The 15070-nt window shown below is 36.8% G+C and overlaps 1 protein-coding gene across 3 annotated transcripts in view; it reads right to left on the bottom strand.

Annotated features, from left to right (window-relative positions):
* Window positions 1–15070, bottom strand: part of MTA3 (metastasis associated 1 family member 3) — a 123177-nt gene that overhangs the window by 36202 nt on the left and 71905 nt on the right. For all 3 annotated transcript variants that reach the window (XM_090135135.1, XM_031594979.2, XM_090135134.1), the window contains exons 14-16: window positions 14377–14599; window positions 5167–5253; window positions 546–692 (exon numbers count right to left, since the gene is read on the bottom strand). In XM_090135135.1, the coding sequence (XP_089991261.1) occupies window positions 546–692; window positions 5167–5253; window positions 14377–14599 (457 nt within the window). The remainder of the gene's footprint in view (window positions 1–545; window positions 693–5166; window positions 5254–14376; window positions 14600–15070) is intronic.

The raw sequence follows: 15070 nt of genomic DNA, 5'->3' as shown, positions 1-15070 counted from the left end.
TTCGTGCTAATCATGTCTCGACAGCCTATTTTCAGAGCCTAACTTCTTTCAGATTTTCTACTTGCAACACCACACAGCAAATAATCTAATTGCTTACAGAAGTTATATCTCACAAGAAGAATTCAAGAAATGCAATGCATATCTCTGCAAAATATTTTTTCAAATAAAAACACAATAAAGCAAAGTGAAGCATTTACAGCATCTTTCTCTTTTCACTAAATTTGCTTTATTCCTTTCTTATGCTTTTAAGTAAAGGTGAAAGATTAGTAAGAAAAATGGTACAAATAGGTTTTGTAAGACATGGCATTAATGGCATTAATGAATGCTCACGCTCAGTGAGTATGCATCACCATTAATTGCATTACGAGTGCTGAAAATATGCTGTCTACACCTTAAATTTCTATGACTGTGCCTTCTTATTTAACATCATTTTTTAAAAACATACACCCTACAGAAAAGTCATAAAACTTTGCTGTTTCAGGTCCACAGAACATTGTGCAATTCAGAAATTTAATAGAATGTTTCTTTTATACTCTTTCACTTACCATCAAGACCATTATGATGGCTGTAGTTCCTTTTTCCCAAAATACTTAGTGAAGAGTGATTGGGGGGTGCAAGCAGTCGTTTTGTACTTGGACTTTGAAGGCTCGGAGTTGATCTGATTACATTGGGTTTCGCTGCAGGGTGAATCTCTGTTTAAGACAAAAGGGAGAGAGAGAGAGAAAGACCGACTTGATTTATAAAGCTTTTAGTCTACTTGGTTTACTAAATTTGCACTTTAATTTCTAGTAGAACAGAAGTGGTTTTCTTCAGCATGAATGTGTTTATAGGATCTTGAATAACAATTTGAACACACCTTCATGCCTATTATTCTTCCAAATAAGGAAGAATCAATTTAATTTTACATTGCCTGAGTTCACTGCAATGGTGTAAGGTATTCACAAGTGAAGAGATAATAGAGATCAAACTGAGACAGCTCTGTGTTTTCATTTCCCTCCTCTTTTGGGTTTTGTATTGGAACTACAAACCTACAAATTGTTAATCAAGGAAACAAAAGCATTTTACAACAGCGAAGCCACCTCAGTGTCTTACATTATTCAAAAATTTCTGTCAAAAGAGCAAGCTTTAAGGGATCGTCTGAAATACAGGTTGCTAAGTGCAAGGATCAGGGAGAGAGCTACAGCACTACCCCAAAACTGCAACATCATTACCCAGGCACTACCAGACTTCAATACAGAACCGTTATTATGGATTCAAATATTCGAGAGCACCTGAAAGAATTCACACAGGAGGATTACTTCAGGGATGGAAGAAGAAAAGCATATAAAAGGCAGTGAAACTCATCTGCCCAGTGGGATTCAGAGCAGGTAGCTGCTTAGTTTGCCAAAAGCTGGTGCAGTTGTATGGAAATTTCACAGTAACCTGCCAGATGAAGCTGGCAAAGGCACTGGGCAGCAGCAACGAATGCCACACAGGCTGCCCGAGGCGTGTGGCCCAGCTGAGACCTGCCACCTGAGTCCACCGCCAGTCAGAGATGCCCTCTGACAGGGCAGGGGTGGCTGGCCAGCGAAACAGGAGCCAGCTATCTGCAGAGAGGAAGAAAAGAAGGAAAAAATAAAAATGAAGTACTTCAGTAGCCCAGGTTTGCACCTGAAAAGTGATCCTTTCTGCTTTTTTTTTGTTTGTTTGTTTATAAAATAAAGCACACGAGCTGGGAATACATAACATCTAAAAGGAGGAATGATGTCCAAAGAAGAGGGCCTTCGCCTCTGCTATTCATAGCAATTATGCAGGAGAAACTGTTGTACAGGAGTCAAAGTCCACTCTGATAGCACATTTTTTTCTTCCACAAGTACTATAGCCCAATATCAGAGTGCACCACATGCCATTCTCATTGCAAACCTTCACACCTACCCACACCAGGAGTCAGGGAGCTCTGCAAAAGGTCTGAGGCAGCCGCAGTAATCTTTAATAAGCAGAAATAGGGAGGTGGGAGAGCCAAACAGCCTTATCTATAGAAAGGAGTATGATGGCCAGAGGGAGTCAGGCAGGCTGCATAGTGAGAAAGGACCAACAAACTTTGCACTGGAAGACTATGGTTAACTGTCCAATGTTTTGGTCACAGCACGTAATCTTACTCTTAAAAGTATGAACACTCTTATCCAAGATGTTTCAAGAGATTCAGATAAAAAAGAACACTCTTATCCAAGATGTTTCAAGAGATTCAGATTAAAAAGAGTGAAGCAGAATAACATTTTTAGTTGTTAGAATGACATTAAAACCAGGGTTCTGGTAACTGCAAGACAGTCCTGTAAGGCTGCACATGTAAAGGCTAGTTCAATATCTCTGATGTTCTCACTGTTTACTTAAGAGCTTTGAGTCCAAAATGCTCTTTTGGCAATCTCTTTCAATTTTCAGAAGGAAATGATTAATATTCAGGGCTAATACCACTAAAATATTATCTATTTGCAAAAGAGCTCCAGCAGCAAACAAAATAATCCCCAAAGCTGGATCATCAGACTAGAACTCAAACTCCTTCCATCTACAGTATAAAGGAGATATAACTCTGTATTTCTAAAAAGTGCTACCAGCTGAGAAAGGATGCATTTCCTTCCTATGAGATTTCTTCAGTTTGCCATTTAAACAGTCTTTTCTCTTTCTGCAGATGAGTAAAGTAGCAGAACCAAAAAAACTTTATTAATCAGTCAGACCATTTCTCAATAGTTTGAGTCCTTACACCATCTACTCTCATCCTCTACCTATAGACTTGCTTCAAATACTTGCACTTTTAAGGATCTTTTTATTCCCACTATTACCCTTATTCTACTGCCTAGTACTTTTCTTCACTGAAAATATCCTATCCACTTGCAGCTTCTGCTAACTTACAGAACTAAATGTAACATGCAAATAATCCAAATTATCCCAATAGCTATGGAACAAATAACCAACTGGCCAAATTCAGATTCTATGATCACTTCTGAAATTAAAATAAAAATGAAATGAGAAACAATACTTCAATTACATGTTAGGAACCTTTGTTATACGACTGGCTTCCAGCCCCAAGTAATAGCAATAAAAACTCTAAAAGCTCCCATTTCCACTAATGTCACTGAGATACTCAATACATATACAAAGCAAGCTAAGAAAATTTGAAGTCTCCTGCTGAGCCACTTAACTAACTAAGCAGCCTGAATTCCATAGGTGTTTAAGAAGTTGGATCTCTCTCATCTCTTCTCAGCATGCATCACTGCTGGAAACTCTAGACTGGTTTCCTCATAACTAAGAGGAAATATAGGGCATTTAATTATCTAGGGACTCACTTTAGAAGGGTTTGTTTTGTAAGTACAGTGAAGACTGTAGAGATTACAGGGGATTAACCCCAGCTCCCTAGAGGACAGGGCTTAGTTTTAATACTTAACCTATTCCACCTGGGGAGCTGGTGGCCCTGAAGCAGAAGAGACAAAGGAAGACAGTGACCTAGAATGCACAAAGCAGAGATATCCTCCTTCTGCCTCATCAGTAGGGCTCAAAAGAGTTAATAGTTAACAGCATTTCAATAAACGCTTGTGCGTATGGCCTGGAAGGGATTTTAAAAGGAAAACAACTACCTCCTGTGTAAGTTATCACATGACATTTAACACTAAATTTTAAAATAAATAATGAAAGCACTACTTATTCACTGGAACATACTATTAATTTCCAGTTTTCCCTCCCCACACAAAAAATGCCATTATCAAGCCATCCTTACACAACTAGCTTAGATGTATGCCCAGAACTATGTTGGGTATACTCTGTATCCCTATAACATGCATTGTTTGCCTTCTATTGTATTGAGATATTTCACTTCTCATCCACTCAGAAGCTAAGTGGATTCTGCAGATACCTTGTATATTTTAGCATTGTTAATCATCTTCACAAAACCCTCACCTAAGTGCACATAATGCTATCTAACATCATCCATCCATTTACTCCAATTAAATCTATAAACCTGTGCTCCCAGAGTTGCTAAAATGATCCCTTTCAGCCTAGATAAAACGACATTAAGAACATACAACATTTCCTAAAATGCTGTCCTTTCTTCTTCTGGCTGCACAAATGGGCCCAACCAGATGAGCCATCCCCTCCCTCAACCACAGCTCTTCCCAGTAAGTGGAAACAGCCCTTCTCTCCTCCCTTCTGTACGTAAGTAACAAAGAACGCATGGCAGGGATGCATGTAGGAAGTTAGCACTGTCATTTTCCTTACATTCCAAAGGAGGAAAAATCAAAACTCTGTGACGGTGGATATTAATTTTTCACTCTCCTGTTTTTTGAAGTTTGAATTTTGTTAAAGTTGGTGTTCTGAAAGAACAGTCATAACCACATTTATACCTGATTTCTGTTTCAGTAAGTCGCAAGACCATTATTGTTTACTTTGTTGCACAACAAACAGCCTCCTGTTGGTTTGAATATTGAGCAGAGATATCTAAAATGAGTTGTACTTCTGTAGAACAGTGATGACACTGCAGAATCTCTCCCTGCTTCTGATCAATTGATTGATTTTGGTATTTATTTCAGGATAAATTAAAAGCCTCTCTGGTATTTCATCTCTTAGATGATAATGTAAATATTTAATTGTCAGTTCCTTAAAAAGAGGACTATTTCCTTTTTTTTTTTTTTTAAATAACAATTACAATGACTGGAATTCCACCTCACTATCTTATGTGAGCATCACATCCTCTTGGCTATAGTATCAGTACAATTTGCGTCATCAAATTAAGAGAAGGTTAGTGTTTTAGGTTGGCTGAAGTCTGCTCTATCAGAGAACGGGAATTTTGAACATCGATTCAAGAAGCACAGAACAGCACGCAGAATACCAAACATCTCCCCGCTAAGTGCTAATGTTTTCAAACTACCAGACTGCTTTTTCCCATTGTAAATTTCATCGGGTTTCACTCTGCCATTTTAAACCAGTATCAGAAGGCCTTTTGCCTACATTTTCCATGATCAATCATACAATTTTCCAGCTGAATACAGTAGCAGACCAGAATATTTGTTAATTTATTCATTTTATAGTTTTCTTTTTACTAAAAGCAAAAATCTCTCAGTTTATGCACATAGAATTTCTAAGTATCAGTAAATACCAAATAGTCATTTGATTTATTTTACACTGGAGGAAGATACCCACCTAAATACCCAATGATACATGACAGTGGTTTTCTGGTGCTTTTGATCTTCAGAGGATTTCCAGCAATTTCATAATGCCGATCTGCATCTGAGAATTTTAAAGAATAAAACTCAGTTTAAATGTTTTACCATTACAAATATAATTAGGACACACCAGCCAGTTTTTGACTTAGACTTTTGCTACAAATTTTTGTTTGATTTTCTTTCCTTTTTTTTTCTCCCATCAACATTAACAATGATAGATATCTAAAGGTAGGCTATGTCTTCACTTATGTAAGTGATTTTTAAATTATTTGAATGTTAATACAAGATCTAGCAGAAATTCCATTTTGTCTACAAAGTCATTTTGGATACAGTAAATTATGCAAATGAAACACAAATGAAAAAACGCTAAAATAAAGGCAGCTCCGGCTATTAGCAAGAATTTACATTGACTTCTTCACTTTATTGATTTCCACAATCTTGTCTGGCTCTAATTGGGGTATTACAGAACTTTGACGCCTTTAATTCTGAAGTCTGAATTCTGTCACGTCTTACTCCCTTGGTATGGTGATTCACATAATCCCACTGTCACTATCATGGAGAGATGAATTTTAAACAAACAAACAAAGAAGACACAAACAGAAAAAAAACTTTACTATAACATCTAAGCAAACTGGCCAATTTGTAACCAAGTATGCATGCCAGTGCTCAAAGGTCTCAAAGTCTCAAAGACCATAAATTCCTGAAAATGAAATGAAAATAAGCAGTTCAGTAACTACCTAAATTTGATCCTATGACTACAATCTCACATTTTTAAAGGCACTGAGAATACCCAAACATGCCTTCTACATGCCCCAAACACAGAAGCGCTATAAAGAAGAGGTTCAGACTTAGGAATTAGACCCTATCAACCCAAGGCAAAAATCCACAGGACACCAAGTTTCATTAGTCAGTTTCAGGATTACTGGAATAAGCTTTCCTTTTAAACTCTTTGGAAAGAATGGGTCATCTGTTTTACAAGATCATATAAATAATCCCCCCAGAGAGTACATCCAGAACACAGATTTCATACAAAACCACATTCACAATTTGATACTGTAGATCTAGAATTGTCTCACATAGAATTTCTTCTTGCATATATACACACCCATGTACACGTTTTTTTGTATGCGTATCACGTGCACACAAATCTGCATTTTCTAACAAGCTTTACAAGAACTAGATATTAAAAATAGATTATAGTAATTATAATTGTACTTTGCATCCACAGTGCATGTTACTAAAATATTCCTGTGTGTGTCAATCCCGCACAGGAGACTGAGTACATTACATACAGTGATTACACCTACACGAAAAGGGTAAAACACTATACAGAACAATTTATCTTTGAGGAAAAACATAACATTTACCCTTTATATATACTCTATCCAAATCTGTGAAAAAATGTGCAGGTGATGTAACCACAGCAATGACTGTCAAAAGTACAAGAGTCTGTTCACAGGTGTTTTAAACCTAGTAGACAATGCTCAGCTTGTTTTAATGTTATTTTTCCTTAATGTAAGTAACAACATATGCTGTGCTCAGTGAAGAAAACGCACTGGAGCTAGTGCCTGGAATATTTTTAACATTCCATAACACTTGAACTATTTTAACTGACAGTAGAAAGAAGCATCTCCACTGACTCTCTTAGTAAAATAAGCACAGGCTATGCAGTGAATATTTTATAGTTTGGGAATAGTAGAGCATTGACTATGAAGAAATTAGCAAGAAGTTTTTCCACCTACATGTTTTCACTGTAAAAAAAAAAAAAAAAACAGACATTGAATCATAGTGAGATGCTAATATGCTGAGAATACAGACTGCAGAAAGAGCCCAAATTCCACGCTTCAGGCAAAACATTTTCACCAAAGGTGCCTGGTGGATATTCCAAAACACTGCTGTCAATGAAACATGTTTAATGATGGCAGACTTCAACCCACAGTATGGTACTTTCATGATAAAGATAATAGAGTTCATGATCTTTATGTACTACTTATGAAAAACAACAACAAAGTCCTAACATCAAACATGACTATCCATGTAGACACCAGATGGAATGGAAGCATTGAGAAATAAAAAAAGGCATTGCAAAAAAAAAAAAAAAAAGAACAATTCTTTAAAAAGGAGTATTGTATCTGATGATGTGTATTTTTCAGACATATCAAAAACAAGAAGTGCTCTAGTACTTGTATTAATATGACATGATCAAGCGTGATGCAAATACACAAGGCAGTTAAAGACTTGTCAGAAAAAAAAAAAAAAACCTAATTCTTTGAATTGGTGTTCACTGCTGAGAAACTTAAGAGAAAACACTTTTATGAAAAAAGTATGACAACTATTTCACATAAAAGTGTCCACGGAAAATATTTCAAAACAAATTAATGAATAGAAACAAGTTTCCGGAACCAGGTGAGATTCATTCAGCCAGAAACTGCTGAGCACATACAGTATTGGTGTTCAGTTATTAAACTTCTCTCAATTCAAGAGAATAAAAACATGGCGAATGTGATAACATTCTTTAGTAAGTAGTTTTGTAGACTGGAAAAAAAGGACTGAGCTATTAATAGAGGCATACAGATCAAACACCAAGAGCCAACAATGACCCTGAAAATGGAAAACACTTTTGTTGTGTTCACATTATTCAGCAGCACGCCCTTGCAACAAGGACAACTGCATGCTGGACCTTACTAGCATGGGTGCAGCCAGCAGGGAAAGGGAGCTAACCCCTCCCCTCTTCTTGGCTGTTGTGAAACCACTGTTGAGTTCTGGAATCACTACTGCAATAGAGAGATGGATATACTGGAGCAGATCCAGCTACTGGAAAGTCAACAGGCTGATGGGCCACCAGTATAAGACGTAAAGAGAGGCTCAGGGAACTGGGTCCGGCCAGCCTTTAGATAGGAAGGCCAAGGGAAGACTTGATTACCACCCACAACTATCCCAGAGAGGCTGTAGTGTCTCCATCCTCAAAGATTGACAAAAGGTTCTGAGATTTATGCAGGTGGTTGGATCAGACATTCATAGGCCCCTTCCTACACACATTCTGTAAAACAGCAACTGCAAGTGTCAGGGGTCTGCCAGGATCCTCTGAAGGATCTTGATACACTCGCACACATCTGATACTTCATCCAACTTGGAATTTCAAACAGCTTTTGACAAAATGTGTCACAAAAGACTGTTACTTTTCAGTGGCTATGATGTAAAAGAAAAAGTTCTGTCAGGGATTAGAGCCTGATTAAAAGTAATTGTCTATGCAATTCCAAAAAGATGCGTACTGTTCAACATTTAAATTGGTAGAATTGGTAGGAAAAAATGTGATTATGGAGTTCAAGTAAACTAAAAATAAATGACTGAGCATAATCAAAACTAAAACTGATTGCTAAGGATATCAGTAAGATCAAGCACTGAATGTAAAGTAATTCTTACAGAGTAGAATGACTAATATACAGATAAAAACAATGGGTTCTGAATGACCAACATGCAGAATAGAATTCTCAGTGTCAGTGCAAACGCTTTCTATAAATAGCTGGGCAATATTTGAAAGTGGTTGCTTGGTGAAATGATGGTGAAATTATTACATAATTAGAAATTACTATGAGAAGAAGAGTGAGTGTTTTGGGTTAACCAAGCAGGCAGGTCAGCACCACCAGGTTGCTCACTCACCTCCTTCAACAGCCAGTGGGATGGGGGAAAGAACTGAAAGAAAGGCACACACAAAAAAACAACACAAACACAAAAACCAAAGTAGAACTTATGGGTTGAGATAAAAACTATTTTCTAAAACAGAAAGAGGAAAAAATATGGTAGTAATTATACATACACACACACACACACGCACAAAAAAAAAGTGATGCACAAGCAATTGCTCACCACCTGCTGACTGATGCCCAGCCAGTTCCTGAGCAGCAGCTGCCCCCCAGCTAACTCCCCATCATTTCTCAAGTTTTTTCCACATGATGCTATATGGTATGGAATATCTCCTTGGTCAGTTCAGGTCAGCTGTCCTGGTTCTGTCCCCTCCCAGCTCCTTGTGCCCCCTGGTCCCCTTGCTGTCAAGGCAGTACAAGAAGCTGAGAAACTGAAACGTCCCTGGCTCTGTATAGAGCTGCTCAGCAATGACTAAAATATCACTGTGTTATCAGCATTGTTTTTCTTCTAAAACCAAAACATAACATCACACCAGACATTATGAAGGGAAAAATCAGCTCTGTCCCAGTTGAAACCAGGAGCAAAATAGTGAGAAAAACAGAAAAAATACAACGCTCTCTAAAATTATGGGAAACTGTGGGACACCGCAACCCTTAAAAAGATACAGTACAATTAGAAAAGCTACAGGGAGCAACATTACAAACCACAGTGTGAAATGGATTCTCTATGAGGTTTTAAACAGTTTAATTTCTCTGCCTTGAAAAGGGATGACTGTTGTGAATACCAAAGAAATCAGGCATTCTAAGGAGATGATGATAGAGAATGGAGCTTTTAAATTTGAAAGCGGTTTAAATTTTTTTGTACTTACTAGATTTGTAGACCTCTTAAGCTTAGAGATTCTCACTTGTGAGTTATTTCTGCCATTCCATTTCTGCCAACACTCTAACAAATATCCAACAAATTTACTGAAGATAGTTTCTGAATTTCTCTCCTCTTAGTAACATTGGAAAAAAGTCTCACATTCTTTTGATTATTTTGCTGGCTAAAAACTCAAAGATTACAGTAGAGCAAATGTTTTCATCTTATGTACAGCCAAAGATCTTCTGCGGCTATAAAAATCAAGAAGGTAAAGAAATGATTTCTGACTGGTAAATGTTGGTAAATGTTATTCACTTAAGAAGATTGGGTAGTGTTTTGCCAGTACACAGACTGTATGCTTAGAAAAACAAATCAGTAGCAAGATCTTTGCATACACTACTTAATTTTCACTTGTCTTTAACAAACAGTATTGTAAAATATAGCATCACGTACCAAATGTCTGTTATTAAATCTGCAGACTTAAAGGTGTATATTTTGGTCATAGACTGTTCACTGATAACATTTTGTCACCTCTATAGACAGCATAACTATCCAAATATAAATTACTGTGATTATTATAGATAATTGTATCAATAAAACTGTACGTGAGGAGGAATAAACAAGCAAACAAAAAACAACCAATGAAATTAAAATTTACATTGAGGCAGTGAAGTTCACACATACACGGTTCACTGCCAGGCATCAACAACTTGTAGGATTGGATCCATCTCCAGCTGATCTCTGACTGCGGAGAAGAAAACCTACTACAGTTTCCTTTAATAAAATCAATTGACAGAATTATTTTGCTCAACTTTCTAAAAATTTGTAAACTAACAAAAAGGTTGAATATTTTGCCTGATTCAGAGTATGAAAGTTTCCTTACTGAAACAGTTCACCAATTCTAATTATTCCTAAAAATCCACCAGACAAGCTTATAGTCTATTATCTCTAGGCAGAACAAAGTTTGCAATTTCCATGATGGATTGAACTCCTAGCAAGAGACGCCATGCTCGCTCAACCTTCTGGTGACCATCCGTAGATTAAACTGAGATGTGAATGTATCTTCTCCATTACCTCCTGCTGGCATCAGATCTCGGGTCATGCTACATGGTTCACTAATGAGGAAAATCTAATTCTTTAATCTAACCAAAGGAATGAAGAACACAGAATAGGACCTTGTTCTCTGCTAGCAGATGTAACAGGCTGAGGGAGATGATTACAGGAATTAAATAAATGCTCTGAAATCTGTGGGGTTTTCATTTGTTTGTTTGTTTTTGCACTATAAAAGCTTCCATGCTCCTCCAAGACAAAAGCAGTGTCAGCAGATAAATTCAAGCAGAATGCGAAAAACAATTTACTTTATGAGAAATCTAGTAAAAGCTAGAAAATTAAAGCTAGAAATCCACTTTATGACTAGCTTGTTCAGACTTCCTTTCTCATAACAGGTAATTAATTTTATCAACAACCCAGCACTTGAACAATTTGCCTAAGACTAAGAAGGCCTAAAACTTGATAGGCTGCTGGGGTTAGAGTGCCCTGCCTTTCTCCTTTATTTCAATTTTAAGATTTCTGAGAGAGTAATAATGTTGGCATAGTGCCTACTACAATATAGCTGTGAAATGCAGTTATAGCTCCCAGCACTTGTTCTACACACACAGAATTATGTAATTCTTAAAGAGTCTTAAAAAAAAAAAATTAGACTCAAGTTCCAGCGTACCAGCATGGAAAACAAATTCTAACCATCTCATGCTATACTGTAACCTATTTTGGCTTGGTTATCTTCTAAGCATGACTATAAGTATTGCAACAACACAACCATTCAATATTGTAACTGCTCAGTGGTCTTCAACATATGAAATAATTACTGCTAATTAAGTACCTCATTTAAGATGATTAATATCAAGCTATCATTTAAAGATTCAAGGCATTCAGGGAAAAAAAAAGTCTATTTAGAAATAACATTAAAATCCACATAGTGCACTGAACACAGGTCATCAGTGTAAGTACATGAACGAAACTAGAAGAGTCAGTTATTTAACAGTTTCCTTCAGAGGCTTTACTGGAGTAACAATATGACAAAAATCATAAGCAGGTAAGAACACTGTAAAATTCTATAGAAAGATGGCAAATAACAGAAAATCTGTATATATGTGCATTTACACACAAACATTAAATACATTTCATGAGACATAATTTGGTTAGCAGTACTATAAGCTAATTTGAATGCTGTACTTAAAAAACATAAACAACTGATTTATTTTTTTTCCTTCCAATCTATGTCAGATCTAAACCGGAAGCAGCAGCATTCATAAAGATGAAATAGCAAGGTCCAATTACTTTATGTAAAATGAATAATAAAAGATAGAAGCTACAGGAACAAACAAAATTGTTCCTGATGTTAATCTGATGTGGCACGTGTTCACTTAAAGGAACAAAGATGAAGCAGTCACGACATTGTTAGTCTGATACAAGAATGACTCTTCCATGCTGAAAAGCTCAGCTTTTTACCTCCTTTGTTTTAAAAGCTGAGAAGTGACTATAACATTTGTTCTACTATGATGATTAATGCTTGGATGAAACCTCCTCCCTCCAACTTTTTGAACAAAAAGCTCATCTGCAATAAGAAGAAATAGATAAAAGATTCAAGTTCAAGTGAACAAGTTTGCCCCTGTACTCAGTACTGGTGAGGCCTCACCTCAAGTACTGTATTCAGTTTTGGGCACCTCAGTACAGAAAGAACATTGAGGTGCTGCAGCAGGTCCAAAGAAAGGCAACAAGGCTTGTGAAGGGCTTGGAGAATATGATCTATGAGGAGAGACTGAAGGAATTGGGGATGTTCAGCATGGGGAAAAGGAGGCTGAAGGGAGACCTTATTGCTCTCTTCCAACATCTGAAAGGTGTTTACAGCAAGAGCAGGGTTGTTCTCTTCTCACTGGTGACAGGATGAAGGTAAATGGCCTCAAGTTGCACCACGGTAAGTTTAGGTTGGATATTAGGAAAAATTTTACAGAAAGGATTGTTAAGCACTAGAATAGGCTCCCCATAGAGGTGGTTGAGTCACCATCCCTGGATGTGTTTAAAATAGATGTGGTGCTCAGGGACATGATTTAGCAGAGGGTTGTTAGTTGGGGTAGTATGGTTAGGTCGTGGTTGGACTTGATGATCTTTAAGGTCTTTTCCAACCCGAGCAATTCTATGATTCTATTCTATGAATCTAATTCTAAAAATAATTTTCCTTTATGATTTAGTAAAAATCAGTGCCAATTAAGTTAAAAGGTAAGTTAAAAGGTACAATCGTTTCCTCTCAGAAAATAATGGTTACTTTGTATTAAGGATTAAAAATATAAGCACAGTCCAGCCTTGGAAATAATTGTCCCATGAAAGTACAGCCTGTTTTATTGACACAATGGGCATACAGTTTCCTTAACTATGAAAGTTGTTCTTGACTTGGCTGTTTTCTTTCTTCTTTCAAAGCTGTACAATAGGACAAGTAAATAAATGAGGACAATAAGCAGAAATATTCAACAAGTTCTGGAAGTCGGCAGAAGCAGGTGAAGAGTTTGCATGTGAGAAACAGTTGGTGTTAAAGTACATTAGGGAAAAATACTCAAAACCAGATTTTAAGCCTCTTATTATTTCTTATAATTAACACTGATATCATTGGCATCCTGGGAAAACACTTAGCACTAATCTAGTGAACATGGTTTTAAAACCAATGTCTTATATTCTAAATAGGTCTCTTCAATTGTGCTACATTTGGTAGCATGCCAGCACAGCTTGTTTTGGAATATCAAGTGCCTCATTGGAGAACTGTACTGATGAAGACCAAAATAGAACCAGGCAGTGTAAGCAGTAAAACTATGCTCTTCGTACAGACACAAAACCTGCTGAAAGTGAGTGACTTCATAGGACTGTGGAACAGAATCAAAACACATGAACATAGAGTGACTTCCTGATGCTATCAACAGCAACCCAAAACCATTTGTTATACTATTACTCAACCATTTCTTTGTTTTGACTACAAAAACAAAAGGCATCACACTGTATTTTATTTAAAACTAAATTTTGAAACAAAATGGACAAAAAAAAATGCAACTATTGTGAAATGATAAACTTGGCTATCATTACCCACTTGATCACATGATGAATTGTTGCATTACACACCACATCTAAATTCTTATACATCCACAGCAATACTACTTATTCCTTGGCCAATTCCACTGAGAAAAACTAAATAAAGTACAGTTCTATACTTTCTACTTAGTAAAAGAATAAACAACAATATAAATGCAAACTTCTTTCACATTATCTAGTTGGAAGCATGACTTCTGTCACAGCATGGATCCTCCACAAGATTTTTTTTAAATGACATTTTCTGTAAGCAAATTAGGCAATGGCTATGTCCCTGTTAATTCACTTGAAATGCCCCCCGCCTCCTTCCCAGCCCCCACCTCATCCCCAATCCTTCCAGCACCTTCCAAAACATTCTATTTTTGAAATAGTCTGAAAACCGTTCAAGGCAGCCAGACTTTAGGAATGTGTTGGTGATGTGCTAGACAAATGAAAAAATGAAAAGCAAAAGCATATAGACAAGAGATGTTTATTGAAAAAGAAAATAAAATTAAAAGACAAAAATGGGTGGGAAGCACAGCACACAGAACTAAGAATTAAAAAAACATCTTACATTCTGCCTTAATGGCAGCACAGTTAATAGGAACAAAGGGACGTCTTGCTGCCTGCCGCAGCCGAAGGGTATTTTTGCAGACCTGACGGGCAAGTTTTGTCCAGCACGTTGTGTGAAGAAAGAAAGCTTGGCGTGTTTTCACAGCTGACTTTGGACTTCCAGTGTTACGAACTGGAGTTCCTTGTGTGGCCTGCCGGGACATATGGGTTCTAACATGGGATTCCTACAGAAATAAAACAAAAAATAACAACACAAACTTGAATTGCACAATCTGAATGTTCCCTACTAGTGACAGGTGGTACCAAAAATAATTATGTTTAACAAAAGAATTATCTAGTGTTATTAGATCCTGTCATGTCAAGTTGAAAGAATGAGCAGCCTTCTTCCACCAAACAATGAAGAAAATGAACAAAAGATATTTTCCTCATAATTAATTAAAAAATAATAATAGTAATCCAAAAGCTGAATAAATTCACAAGGCTAATAAACTAATGTGTAAGTGCTATTGAAAAAACTGGGGCTATATATATGAAGCTATGCAACACACTGGAAAGCTCTGCTGTGAATTGACATACATTATACCATTCTAGATGAAATAAATGTTTTATAGTTAATATACAAATTGCTTGACAAGATGACATTTCTCCAACAGAAGTGCATGATGTGGACATTAGTCCACCTTTCCAAGACTTGG

The sequence above is a fragment of the Phasianus colchicus genome, chromosome 2 (assembly GCF_987193195.1).
Source record: "Phasianus colchicus chromosome 2, bPhaCol1.hap1.1, whole genome shotgun sequence".
Classification (NCBI taxonomy): Eukaryota; Metazoa; Chordata; class Aves; order Galliformes; family Phasianidae; genus Phasianus; species Phasianus colchicus.
The sequence above is the reverse complement of the archived record's forward strand: the minus strand, read 5'-3'. Positions and strand labels throughout refer to the sequence as shown.